Consider the following 14951-nt stretch of genomic DNA (forward strand, 5'->3'; position numbering starts at 1 on the left):
TGTAATGTATGTACAAATGATGCCACATCATCATGAAACATAAAAAGAAAACATAAAGAGAAAAGAATAAATGTGCAATGTTTGAACACAAACTGCTTCAGACAGGTAGGTAGCACATTCTACAAGATTGGTAAATGTCTTTATTTTTCAGAGATACGGAAAAATACTACAGGTACTGTTATCATTAACTTGTGGGGTTTGAACATTTTTGGGTCCCTCACATTTATAGACCTCCAGTGGCTGTATTAGCACCATATTTAGCACTACATGTCTATGTCATTAATATATAACATAATACAATAAATGAATAAATGTGTCCAATGTCCTAAATCTGGTTAGTCATATACAGTCCTACAGTAGTAGACTGCAGACCTACTTAAAATGTAGACTTATTTACAGCATGGAATGGTGACAGTATGTACATCAAAAAATTACCAGTCTCCACTGGGGTATAGCTGCTGGAGTGCATTGCTGCATCAGCCTCTGTTGGGCATAGCCTTTCGTTGAAGAACTGGTGTTATCTTTTCTGGTTGATCAGTTTGGATACCAACCTCTCAAGTTTCTTAATTGGGCACACACCTTCAACTGAAAAAGAGAAATAATACCGGGATGTGCAAAGTTAATAATATATCAGAAAGCATACTGTACACATAGCAGGGAAGTGCTCATTAATATTTGAGTGCCAGGCAGATCGGGCGGTAGTGTGCTCCACACCCTGGGAGAGGGATTTCATGGGTGGGGTACCCCCCCCCCCCAAATGGACAAATTTTGCACATGAAGTATGCTTGTGTGGTGCTATATTCCTATTCTGTGCCATATATTCTCCCAGATTTTGGTTATGGTAAAACTTATTAAATAATCATCAAAAAGTGCTGGGCGAAAAAGGTTAAATATATACTGTTTGTGCGGGGCACCATTCAGAACTGCTGGGCATAGCTGCCCAGTGTGAGCAAATCCCTGATATAGTGAATTATATAACTTCCAACATAAATTACTGAATACCACATTTTGCCCTTCACTAAATAGTCAATAATTCAAATCAATTTCGCAAACACAGAACAGTAATTACACTAGTTAATACAGAGCTTTGCTTTTGCCAGCATAAATTCATCACATCTGCTTTATGATTTACAGTGTCAACTCTGCAAGTATCCAAGAATGGTTCATTTACTAATGTAGTGCAAACCTAAACTAGTGATGTGCAACAATTTCTATTATATTTCTTATTTCTATGTTAGTAGTATACACCTGCAGTATTATAACTCATCTACTAATACCTTACATACACTAAATGTCATAACGTTTGATGTTACAATGGCAATGTCCCTGTAGGCTTGCTCATACACTAATATGTCACCAAATTTCATCATGTTCAGGGATGCATAATTGCTTTCAAAAATATAACTAGGCTTTGCTTATTTCCAAGACTAAAAATTACGGAATATTCTACAGGTGTGCCCTAAACAATGAAGTGTTTAAAAGATACTATAGAAACATGATATGGTATATAATGGGCGACCATTCTAGTTCTCTCACAAATCAGAAGTATTATTTTCATTTTGTATAATTTTTAGAACTGCATGATCAGATTATGTGTAGAGCTATGAAGCCTATGATGTTGTTATATTTGGCAAATGTCTTTAATTTCTATATCATGATGAAATGATCAATTATTGTAAGACGGACTCAACGACCCCCGGAATGGTGCGTCATGTCCGATGAAGCGCATATTTGGTGCGTTATTACAACTACAATATGTGCTTCAGTGTCCGTCAATGTGCCATGCATGGTGTATCCTTTAAATTAAATGTGATAAATTTTGTCGAACATAAAATGGTGGCATTCACAATTATTGGTGACATTGATTTGTTTATGTTGTCCTTGATTTTATGATTAAACAACGATGATAGCAAACTATCATGTTATGAATGCATAAATATGTGAACAATATTTACTATCCTTCACTAATTCAACAAAGGAGCCTGTAGAGCTAGTGTAGCTTCTTTCTGAGAAGGCTTGAGTTTTGAATTAATTTGGAAAACTTAGTTATATCAGTTATCACTTTACACTACAGTTACCACGCCGCTACCGTTTTTTTAAGTTACTATACAAGTTGGGAATATTACAGGCATACTCTAATTTGGGATAGAAAGAGTTTACATTAATGCACACATTTTTTCTTTGCAAGTGGAGAATCATCCACAGCTAAAGTGGCTATGCGGATTGACAAACAAGTGAAGCAAAGTAAATATCCTAGCCGATGCATATTAGACTTAAACCAGAATGCAAAATGCATTGAGGTTTCGATGACTTCAATGCACTAGACTTCTGCTTGTTAGTATAACCAGAACTAGCTGTTACAATAACACTATGGCATGCTAACACAGGTCAGTCTGTACGTGGTTATACACACCTCCATCAAAAACAATAGGGTTCTTGTACTCAATGTTATGAATCCGCACACCAAGTATTACAAACCAAACCAAATCTCTAATAACTTCGCACATTAAGGTTGCAGAGGAGTCCACTTATGGACAATTTAGATTGGAATATGCCCACAAGACTTCAAAGAATCAACTTGAAAGAAGCTTATACAGGTCACTGGAGGTCAACCTGAGGTCAAAGGTCACCCAAATTCAGGTCTACTATTGTATTACAATAGCTTAAGTCCCAACCTTAATGGACATTTGGTTCTCAAGTTATTGCAAAAATACTAGTTTTGACCCCTGATTGACCTTTGTTGACATTGGATCACATGACAGTTATGTTTTGAAACAATCCCTTACCCCATTCACAACTAGTCCCAAAATATCAACCTTGTCACACCCTGTCAATGGTAGTTTCACAAATTATTGAGAAAAACTAGGCCAACATTGTTACAGCCAACTCCATGGAGTGAAAGCAAATCTCAAGTTCACAGGTGCTTGACCTAGTTTCTCCTTGGCAGCTGGCCAAGAAATGTTTTGAAATTCGTGGTACCTGTGCAACTTACATCCAACCAGAACTACCAATGATCTACAAATATTTTCTAGAGAAGGCATGCTTCGCCATTCAAGTGCACTATTCCATCGAAATCACATCAACTCTTTAGCAAAATATCCATACGGATGAGTCACAAGTGTTGAAGTAGCTCTAGCACTTTTATATATCTATGGTCTGCAAGCAAGCCTTGGAAGACACTGTACATGTATGTAGATATGTACATAGCAATTCAGGACTTCTAGCGACACACTTAAGTCAATGGGGATATTGTCGCGAGTTCAGATTCAAATCTACGGATGCCCGTAAGATCATTTTCAATTGTCAGTAGGCTCTCCTATTCTTATGAGGCGAATCGCCATGTCATATACTTATCGGCTGGACGATGGGAGATACCGTATATTATGAAAAGGTTTTTACAAGTTGACCCCTGGTGACCCTAAATGACCTTCGATATCCACCAAAAACGATAGGCTTTTTGTACTTAATGTGGTCAACCTACATACCAGAAATGAAATCAATCCAAGCTTTGCTTCTTGAGATATCATGTTTACAAGCTTTTCACTATTTGACCCCTGGTGACCCCAAGTGACCTTTGACCTACACCAAAAACAATAGGCTTCTTGTACTCAATAAGATACTCCTATGTACCAAATATGAGAACTGTCCAAGCTTCCCTTCTTGAGATATCGTGTTTACAAGCTGGGCGTCACAAACGCACGCACACACACACACACACCCATACACACACCCATACACACACGCATGATTGCAAAGGTTACGATTATCATCGAAACCAAAAAGTAAAAGAACCCAATGCCTTAGTAACTTAATTCATCTTGGAGTTCCTCAGCAGATTCAAGGTTATTTCACAACTTAAAAACCCATTCTCAGACAAAAAAAAAAGACAAAACTGAAATGGCTACACGAATTAGTAGTCTATAACTGAGAATGACCATGCATGCAAATATGCAGTAAATTTTCAAGTTGTCAGACTAATTTATTTGATGCTAGGAACTTTATAATTGTGTTGGTAAAGTAGAGTAGGAAATGAAAACAGTTACTTTATTGCGTATAGGCCCCTGTCCCTCACGTATCTCATTGCATACTAGACTTACAGTTACAAAATAAATATGCCCATATCAAAAATGCTCTTGACACGAATAACCACCAAATTGAGGTAGGCCCTCCATGGTGCATAATTTTATAAATCTGGGCCTGGAGCTAGGCTACAGTAGTCCTACTTTTGCTATTGCTCCGCTCATGAGAAGTTGCATTTCTTTCAAGTTTAATTTTCTTGTGGGGAGATCTCCCTACCAAATCCATATTACACTAATGTAGGCTAAGTCCTATTCATATTTGCAAAGCTACCGAATCATAAACCAAACACATGATACCGCACACTTCCATACTGATCATGCTTAGTAGGCGAATATAAGTAGAAAAGCATAAATAACACTTCATGAAATGTTCGGCCTAGGCTAGGCTACAGTTTATACAGCAGCCTACACTGCAGTAGCATGGACACTGCGGAGTTCGGACACCTAAGCCTCAAAACACCCCAAAACTATATCTCATGGTATAAATCACCTGAAACTATACTTGATATGGTTGGGTCATTTTGGAGAGAAAATAACTGTAGCTTCGTAGTTTTTCGTGCAATTGGCTCTTGCTATAGGTTGTCTCATCGTGAAATCGCGTATTTCTTAGGGGTGTCCGAACTTCGCAGTGTTCCAAACTTCGCAAAACTGACTATACTACTACTGTACTAGCCTATGTCTCTCGGTGTATTAGTTGCCTTAGTTTGTAGTACTCGTAGTAGGCCTAGCTAGCATGATCTATTGAACAATATAACAAGGAAGCCTACGGTAGACCAAACACTTCGGCCGGAAAACAGTATACAGTAGCCTAAATAGTAAATATCTAACGTTAGTCGTTAGCATAATTTGTTGCCTACCTTCTCGTATGATCTGCCATACCAGTAAATGGTCCGCGAAGGTAGCATTGGTCATTTTGTCGATCCCCGATCTCTGTTCCAGTAGATCGTTTTTGGAGACCCAGTCCACGTACGTAGCATCAGCTCAAGTACACTTTTCATTTCATGTCCGTTTTGTCGCTCACTGCTATTGGCATCGGGACCCACAATAAAGCAACCTGTGCCTTCCACCTCAACAGCGCGGCGACCCGGCCGCAATATACACGTTACGTGTGTTATGCTACCACTGCATGAAACTGTGCTATATATTACGTATATTTACATACAGGGTACACTGTACACTGGCAGTATATTACAATACGGCGTCACGTGATTAACGGTGAACCATCGAAACATATGAAATTGGCCCGCCCTCTAAAAATTTCCTAGCTGAGAGTGTGCTTTTAAATTTCTTTGAATAGCTACAACTACTCTATCAATGTCAAGAAGCCAAGCAATTTCAAGTCAAGTCACAAGTCATTTTATCTGCAAGTCAGGGTTCGTGTAAGTTCGTTCAAGTAATATATAATCAAGTCAAGTCACAGGTCATTTACCAAGTCACAAGTAAAAAAATGATTCGAGTTCGAGTCGTTAATTCGAGTCAACGAGACTGCTAATCTCCATTTTAGTATAAAAATATTTAATTATGGTATAAGTAGCGCACATACATTTAATATATACACCCTAATACTTTATATAATCATGAAATCTAAAGTCTCATTGTTAACTGAAAACAAGATTTTGACAATATTATTTCATTAGCGTCGATTTCAATGCAGCGGCTGCTGTATCAAGCATAGTATTTACGGAAACTCTTAGTATATACAGATATCATATAGAGTAAAAATATACTACATTATATTCTTACTCATGAGACTTTTTTCTTTCGAATGAACGTATATTTAGTAATAATAGTACAAGATATTACGATGTTTTTTGTAACGGATAATTTGCATTAAAGGGCTCCATTTGCTAAGCTCGCAATAATAGGTAGATTCAAAATAAACTTTAAACAATATTAGTTTTCAATCTTCAATGTCAAAACAAACAAAAAACAATAAAATGAAAGTAAATGAAGTAGCCCATAACATAATACTTTGTTCCATTTTGTGTACGTTTTTGATAAATGTCTTAGTAGAAAATGTAAATTGATTGAAGTATGAAACTTCTCGTAAGTTTCAACTAAATGGTTAAGCAGTGAAGAACATGTCAGGCAAAGGGATTGCTTTGGTGGGTGGTCGGTGCTTTGGTGCTTTGGTCTGTGCTTTGGTGGGTGGTCGGTTGGCCGGATTTACAACCTCTTCATTTGCAGGTGGCACCACATCAGGTCGGTTTACATCCTAATTATCAATAAAAATGAGAAGAAATTCGTTATGAAATGTACATTACGATCAAGACATGCACAGTGGTATCTAAAGAAATACGTTCTTCTTCACTGGACTCCACAAAGGGTAGGGCAGGAACTATTCTCACTTCTCCATTTCTTATATCTTTTCATTTATTATCTGACCTTGAGAATGTATGTAAAATGCAGTTTTTTAACCAAGTCACTGTATGTCTTGTCACCAGTCATCTTTTTCATTCTATCAAGTGACAAGTCGTTTGATTTTCTCGCAAGTTAAGTCAATGTTTCTCCAGTCATGTCAACTCACAAGTATTTGTTTCTGTTAAAGTAAAGTTACAAGTCTAATATAAAGCAGCTTAGTTCAAACATAATATGGTTAAGGTTCAACAAGGTGAAGCGATGCCGCGATGATTTAAATATGGACATGAACCAGAATAGAAGAACCAGAATAGAATGTTAGTGTCTAAGCCTGAGAGAGAGATTGAGTCGTTCACTTACCACTCGATCGGGTTTCTTCACACAATCTTTAGTCATTTCTCTGCACGTTAGACTTGACCCGATTATGCAGGCAAAACATTCACACGCCAGTATTCCAGCAAGTACGAATAAACCGGTATCTGAATACTAAATGAGAAACAAATGGAAAGCTAGTATGTTTATTTTAGTTAAATAAAGTTTGCAGTATCCTTAGTTGAATTTAAAACCGAAAGTAACTATCATGCCATCAAAGTACTTATGATTATCGCAGTACTGTACAAACACAAAATCATCACATTATGATACCAATTTCGCAATTTGTAGGAACAATTTTCATGCTCCCTGACTTTCCTTACCGCAGCTGCAAATCCCACGTGAAGAGCACATAAGACTACACTCGTAATTATCGCAATCCAGGCAAGGATTCGGAAGCCTATAATCTGTAAGAAAGAAATAATGAAAACTCAAAACGTTGCAGTGCAAAGTTGACATAAAGTGTGCAATTTAAAGGGTAAATAAAGGCAAAAAATGATATGATATGTTGTAGACGGTTAAAAACTACCATGTACAATGCTGTCAGCCCGGGTTGTATATCTATGCGATGTTAACTTTTGAGAAATGCCACTATAAAAGGATGTTCCGGTGAGGAGCACTATACCACTTTTAGTTGAAAACTCCATCACCGTCTTGTTCTGAACTCTTGATGGGTTTGCTGGAACTATAACTATTTAATTGGCTAAAACACTATTTACACTATTGTTGCACGCTGTCCGGTATAGACTAATGTCAAAAGGTTATACTATGAGGCGACGGGTCAGACGTAGTCATGCACATCAAAGTATGGAGTATAGAGTAACATATAACTTACAGAGTGTCAGTTTCGCACTGGAGACCGGAGGATGCAACGACTGGTAAATATGTTTTATTTATTTGGGTGGAGATCATATGTATTTTGTAACTATGTAAGAATCTCGATTAGTAACAGATATAATTGCAGAGGGCAATATAGAGTAAATGTAAAGGCTGCAATTGGTAGCTGCATTCGTATTTCTACAAACCGTATTCTTTGTATTGTTAACGCATTAGTGCAATCGTTTCACTGTTGTAGTATTGTATGAATATTTTCTACATTCTATTTTGATAGCGTTTGATAGTTCATATTTGTATTTGTCTCACAGTGAACGAAAAATTAAAGTCAAAAGAGAAACGGACAATCAGTTCAAGTGTTGTCATTTTTCGTTATCAGAGCGAAATGAGCCTACAAGTATATTGTTTGTACTCATCAATGGAGAAGTGGTGTGGGGAAACTCCACCAGAAGAAGAAATGACAAGTTAAGACTTCAAAAATGGCTCCACTAGGAGGCATGTTTGGATTAGCTCTACAGACAAGGAACTACTATAGTGCACACCAAGATGGGTGGTATCATTCTTCCCGAATTAATGTAAAACTCGACCCCGCCACCCCACCCAACTAAACCATTTTCCTCAACCAACCAATGGCCAGCCCTCACCCCCTTTTCATACCCCACTGACAATAGGTTGAAATCCACGATGAAAGTACTTTTCTACGCGAGAACCTTATCTTAAGTGCGTTCTTTGTGGTATCTGACCCAACTCTGTTTATGCCCCAATCACACATTTATATCAGGAGACCATACGAGCTTACTGTGAAGACGAGTTGCATGATTCTCATATGAACTCATATTCAAACGTTTGATCTAAATGTCCCTTTCAAAGCGATCTCTCTTACCACATATTTGTTATTTGTCTTGCCGCTAAGAACGCCGACACTTCCAGCGACAATGGCAATCTATATGGTAGAGAAAAAGTTTAAAGAAAACAAATGTATTGTTTCTTGCATTTGCAACCCTGCTTGATAGTCAAACGTAGCAAGGGCTCTGTTAATGACAGTTTTTACCACCAATATCAACGTTACTCAGCTATATGATTTGCTTAATGGGTATAAGCGATCAATTGAGGACGATTTTACATATTTATATATATATATAAATATGTATATATATATTTATTATATATATATTTATATAAACATTTATCCATTTATATGTACCATATTGCTATGAACAATACTTACTACAGCATTTACGATCCCCCAACATTCAAAGTTGTAAGCTTGACACGGGTCTGGTGTAGTAAGCGGATAGACTATTAGAATGATGCCACACAAAATGCTGACAATGCCCATGGCTGCCCGAGACAATTGTATGCCATTGTTATCATCATTTTGGAGGATTTGCTGTTGTACATTGATGATAGGCTGCTGATTCCCAGGCGCAATTTGTTGATTAGCTGCTTGGGCCATTTCCCCTTATTCGTTGCAACCGCTTTTTTCTATAGAGAGTTTAGCAGTGTAAAAATGAAACGGCTCAGGTGTCGAGTCTGTCGAAGATAGCTTCGATTCGTGCTTGACGAATTACGAGTTTCAAAAATAGAAAATGACTGTTTTAAAGCTAAACGCAACACTACCAGAGACTTCAAAGTTGTGGCTATCGTTTCCACTTTTTTGTATATATATATATATATATATATATATATATATATATATATATATATATATATATATATATATATATATATATATATATATATATATATATATATATATATATATATATATATATATATATATATATATATATTGATTGATTGATTGGGACGGGGCAGGTCGTTTCCGAATGGTGCCGTAGTTTTAAGATTTTGTTCCCAGAAGTTTTATGTTTATTTTCCATATTTATCTGTCCGAGAATCGTTTTGGCCTATAGCGACAATATTTCAATCGAATGATTTGGGAGATAGAGGTGATTTTCAACAGGGTGGTTAATATTGTTTGTTTTGATCGCCGATCTATGTTGAGTCATTCTCTTTCTTCTTTATTTTTTTTATTCCCCAATATTGGTTAAAGATCATCACAAGAAAAATCCCACTACACGGCCACTTTCGTTCTTTTGGAGCTTATCAGGCGAAGAAAAGACTTGTACCCCGGACCGTTCGAGTCACAGAACTAAGTCTGTTACACTAAGTCACAGTAATTCTACTAGTGAGAATGTGGTATTTTAGGACTTCTATAACTGTCAATGAGAGCGCCCTCATTGACGATCTAGGAATGCTTGTGTTATGACTTTTGGACTAATGAAAGTCATCACGGTTCAATTTGTCGGCAAAACGACGTTCATGAAATGTCCATTTAAGATAGATACCTGATGTTCATAACCTCGAGGGTTGGAGCAAATCCGTTTCAGTCTAAAGCGTTGGCTGTAAACTAAGAATTCTTAAAGGAGAAATACACCGTTTTGAAGTGTCCTCATAGTAGAGACTAAAATTCTTACACCCTCTGTGAAATAACTAGTCAAAACAACTTTCCCCCGAATTTCCAGGAATTTTCTAATTACACTTTCACACATACCGTCATGGCGGCCAATATGTAACGAGGACGCTTAGAAAATTACGTCTGCGAGCGACATCGTATAGTTAAACAATTCCCCTCTCTACATATGAATTGTACACTTCTCGCGGAGATTGTTCGGAAGTTGGTACTAAATTCCGGAGTGCCAAGCATTTGGTTGTGCAAACAGGAGAGGGACGGACGGAGTAGGGAAGGGAAAACGATATTATGTTGTACCTAACGGGAAAAGTTTTCCATAGACGATAGTATGTACAAAAGGTACAAAAGCACCAGGCTAGCCCCTCCGTCGTAGAACTGCTACTAGCGTCTGCAGTATTAACGAGTAACTGCCAGTGTCTGTTTAGAAAGCTCTCATTTCCTGCACTGTGTTTTCAGGCTCAAATATCTAGCAGTCAGGTCCAAATACATTCATGTTCTCACTTTTCAAAACTACCCGAGTCCGGGAAGCATTTCAGAAGAAACATTTGACTAGATATTGCCTTAGTTACCGTGAACGGCGCGTAGGAATTGTTATGCTCAGGTTTCAATGTGTTGAAATGTGATATGTGGCTAAGAATTCTTAAATGAGAAATAAACCCTGTTGTTTTGAAGTGTCCTCATAGTAGAGACTTATATTCCGTCCCCCTCTGTGATATAACTAGTCAAAACTACCTTTCCCCGAATTTCCAGGAATTGTCTAATTATGTTTTCACGCATACCGTGTTGGCGGCCATTATGTAACGAGGACGCTAAAAAATTGACGCCAGCGAGCCACATCGTAAGTTATACAATTCCCCTCTCTGCGTATGAATTGTTCACTTGCTCTCAGTGATTGTTCGGAAGTTGGTACAAAATGCCGGTAAGCATTTGGTTGGGAAGGATGGCGCAAAGGTAAAACGATATTATGTTACTGTTGGGAATAGGTTTCCAGAAACATGATAACGTACAATAGGCAAAAAAGGACCAGACTTGCCCTTCCGTTGCAGAACTGTTACTAGTGTTTGCTGTACTAGCGAGTACAGAGTATGTTTAGAAGGCTCTAATCCCGTTGTCGCAGTTCGTGCACTTTGTATTCAGGCTCGAATTGCTAGCAGTCAAATCCAAATGCATCCATGTTCTCTTTTTTTCAAAAATTCTCGAGTCCGGAAAGCGTTTCAGAAGAAAAATTTGACTAGATATTGCCTTAGTTATCGTGAACGTCGGGCTGGTAGGAAATGTTATGCTCAGAAGGTTTCAATGTATTGAAATGCGATACGTGACTCGCTCACGTCATGAAACAAGCGGAAACTGTAGGAATTGAAACAAAATGACCAATGCCATATGGGTGACATTTCATTCGATTTTTAAGGTAGTTGAAAATGTTTTCAAGCATTCGTGTTGCTTCTGTCGACAAGAGTGTACTGCAAAACGGAATTTTCTGCTCAGAAAATGTCAGGTTAATATCTCTTTAAAAACTTGGTTATTAGCTATTTAAATGTAAATATATATGAATATCAGTAAGCTTATGATAAACCGACGTGGTTAACGCATTCATATCCAACTTAACCAGTACATCCAAAAACGATATTTGGTGTTTAGAAACTAAATCTTACACATTAATGTGTCCCATGTAATATGAAAGATATATAATAAATTATGTAGATCTACACATCAAAAAGTTCCACATTGCCTCATCAGGCAAAGGTATGAATCAAACCGGGGTCACAGACCTTAGTCAGAACTACTCAGCCATGCACAGTGATTCTACTGGTGGGAATGCATATAACTGGCTCTGTATTACTATCACTTAAGAGCATATTACGTACTCGATACGATTGTACACAGTGCAATACTGTTGCTTTGAAATTACACAAATGTACCACTTTTAGAAGCAGGCCAAGTCGTATCTAAGAAATAATTGTATTGAATATGGTATGGCAGATATGTAATACATTTCAAAAGGTTTACATTAAATAACACTATATAGGCAGGTGCAGTTGAGTAACCTAAGACCAGTGATCTTCTGCACACATGTCAATTTGTAAAGCTCGGGAATTCGCATTCATTGTCAGCGGTATGTGGTTTCGTTAAGATTGTGAGTTTTGTAACAGTTTAAACTGCTGTTGCATTTCTAAGTTCACAGTATGACGTGGTGAGTTACCCCCGGCGTTGGCCTTGACTATATCATTTTGTATTTCATGATGTTTGTCTATCTGTATATATTTGGATTTCTGAGTGTGAAAATACTTTTCGAAGTGAACAATATTTAATATTTTGTTTCCTTTTCCTTTTCATTAAATTAAATGAACAACATATAATTTACGCTTAAAACACTACGTACCACAACTGTCCGCAGGATATCGGCTTCCCATACGACTAGTGGCAATTGCATCAGCGTCCAATGAGTTTGACCTTAAATGCATGATATAACGTAACCCAGGCAATAACTGCTATAATCCGTTTGAAGTTTCAAACAGTGAATAAAAGAAGTGAATAAACCCGTCTAAATATAACCTATATGAAAGATCGCGTAAGAAAGAATAATTTGGTTGGCTGCTTCCAATGAAAGAGGCTGTAGCCTTCTACCAGACTATACATACACGACCGTACGATAAAGTAGGCATAACCTTCAATGCACATTGGATTATGTTCGTGTTAAATTACTGGGTATCATACATATGTCTATATAGATACAGACCTATGCCAGGCAAGCATTCCTTCAAACCTGAGCGTATAGACTGCGGTTTTTCATAGACTACTCAATTGGCATAAATATTGTAGGGAGGTCATTTCATAAAACTCACTTTTATTTCGGTGGATAAGTATTGTCCATTGAAGTCAATGGTGTAACTCCACCTCATATGACTGTTAAGCCTTTGATTAAGAAGAGTAGACCGCAGGGGCGCACATTAACAAATTTAACAAGCCTGGGTGTAGCGCTATTTCGACTGAACAATGTTTGGGAAAGTTAATCATCAAATAGGGCAATTTGATTTATAATTAGAACATCCAGTTAACTGTTATTGGCTGTGAGTAGGCAAAGTCTCCGGTAGCTGGCCATTTTGAAGGAGCAACGTAAACAAAAAGTCAGAAAGGGAAGTTGCATGTAATTCAAAACCCTGGCGGAGTCGAAATGTTAAAAATGGCGTAATGTTAATGTAAAAATAACATAAACGCTGCAAAGGCTCTCTAATTTAGCGTCTACTGGAGAAATTTGCTTTGATTGACAATATTTCTGAGCAGCTTATCCATTTGCTTGTGCGTAGAATACAAGACATAATCGGGATAACGGTGTCATTTCCTTTCCGCCAATCTCCTTTTCGCTTGCCTTACCATCCTTCTTAGCAGACATAGTTTGTCACAATGTTAGCAAGTTGTAAACATTTTTACTCGTGACTCCCTACAAACTCAATCATATAGACACCCCTTGGTAAATGCTTTGTCTTCATCACAACATGAGTATAGTCACAATCTTCCCTTGTCGCCAACGAAACCTAAAATGCTTTAAATCATCCCAAGTCCTTCGTTTCTTACAGTATTTACGGTATCAACAGTGTATATTTATATCATACCTGAAGTTCGTCGATATTCAAGGGTTACAAATAATGATGATTTCTTTCAATATTTATGCTTTTGTATCGATGTACATTGCTGAGCAGGAGTTTCATTGTAACGGCGGAACACCAGTGTAGTGAACATCTGGCCGATATGGACGTTGGTTTACTACTCTGTGTAATTTTTTTAAGAACAACCTTTTCGCATGCAACTATTATTTGTAGAAGCGAACGAACGTGGGATTACGTGAGAGAGGAGGCGGGTTAAGAATGGTTGAATTGTGGATGTCTTTTTATTATATATATCTGGAAAATATGGCGCCCTATGCAACTGCGGTGGAAACAACAGAAGTTTGAATAAAGGTGACGGCGTGTGATGGATGTGTTCTTCTGCTGCTAAGCGACATAAGCAGTTTCGCTACATGTAAAAGCTGTTTCTCTTTCCAGTAACATTACTGCACCAACTTATAGCTCATTTGGAGGGGCAGTTTTCTGAATAGTAGATTAAAATACCACAAATTATGGAAACTACAGAATTAAAGTAGAGACTTGCGTTAGGTATGTGTTAATACACACTGACCGTTGAATTAGTCACGCCAATGACGTCATATTTGTAATTTGCTTTGGCGAACAAATGTTTGGGGTCATGTCCTTGGTTGACTTTGGATTTTTAAATTTGGTAAAGATTCCTCTCCAAAATAATAAAAATGTCTATTAATTAAATTGTCGAATGACTGTATTATGTGCCTTAGAAAGGCGTATGGAATACTTTAGCATATTATAATTAAATTGCGCATCATAAAACTCTCCAACTAGAAGATGAACAAGTTTGTCATGATGGTACACATGAGACTTGTATAACTGCTTATCATTTAGTGATAACGCTATTTACCAACGAATTTCTACTTAACCTATAATTTTCACCTCCAGTCCTCCAGGAAAAGCAATTGAAAAAATTGAAAACTTTTTTTAATCATATTTGGAAATTATACGTAATTATAGTTTGTTTCTGCTGGCACTCAAATAATTGATTCTGGAAATAACTGAATATAATAGGAAATTGTTCCCCGAATAGGTAAGTGAAAATTTGTTGATTGAATAGCCATCTTGTGAAAACACGAAATAACTATTACTTCCATGAGATGCTGGCATATTTTAGTGATATTTTTGACACCACAAACATTTAAAATCTTGAAACTCTTTACATGATCTGTACTGAAAAATGGAGCACTGGAGCAT

At 37.3% G+C, this 14951-nt stretch overlaps 1 protein-coding gene across 2 annotated transcripts; it reads right to left on the bottom strand.

Annotated features, from left to right (window-relative positions):
• Positions 1-5363: 5363 nt before the first annotated feature.
• LOC139962532 (uncharacterized) lies at positions 5364-12801 on the bottom strand. 2 transcript variants are annotated; one of them, XM_071962606.1, is made up of 6 exons: positions 12500-12793; positions 8872-9128; positions 8527-8586; positions 7133-7216; positions 6798-6923; positions 5364-6294 (listed from the first exon to the last, which is right to left on the bottom strand). In XM_071962606.1, the coding sequence occupies exons 2-6, from the start codon at positions 9097-9099 to the stop codon at positions 6145-6147; spliced, it is 648 nt and encodes a 215-aa protein (XP_071818707.1). In that variant the 5' UTR covers positions 9100-9128; positions 12500-12793; the 3' UTR covers positions 5364-6144. The 2 variants fall into 2 exon arrangements, with proteins under 2 accessions (XP_071818707.1, XP_071818708.1); XM_071962607.1 differs by lacking the exon at positions 8872-9128 and having other exon boundaries at positions 12500-12801.
• Positions 12802-14951: the final 2150 nt, after the last annotated feature.

Source organism: Apostichopus japonicus, chromosome 21, assembly GCF_037975245.1.
Source record: "Apostichopus japonicus isolate 1M-3 chromosome 21, ASM3797524v1, whole genome shotgun sequence".
NCBI lineage: Eukaryota > Metazoa > Echinodermata > Holothuroidea > Aspidochirotida > Stichopodidae > Apostichopus > Apostichopus japonicus.

Excerpts from the sequence above, each read along its gene's own strand:
- LOC139962532 (XM_071962606.1), bottom strand. The coding sequence starts at position 9,099 with ATGGCCCAAGCAGCTAATCAACAAATTGCGCCTGGGAATCAGCAGCCT. Across the intron at positions 7,217-8,526 it reads AGACAAATAACAAATATGTG|ATTATAGGCTTCCGAATCCT; the intron begins GTAAGAGAGATC and ends TCTTTCTTACAG. Across the intron at positions 6,295-6,797 it reads TGAAGAAACCCGATCGAGTG|GATGTAAACCGACCTGATGT; the intron begins GTAAGTGAACGA and ends ATTGATAATTAG.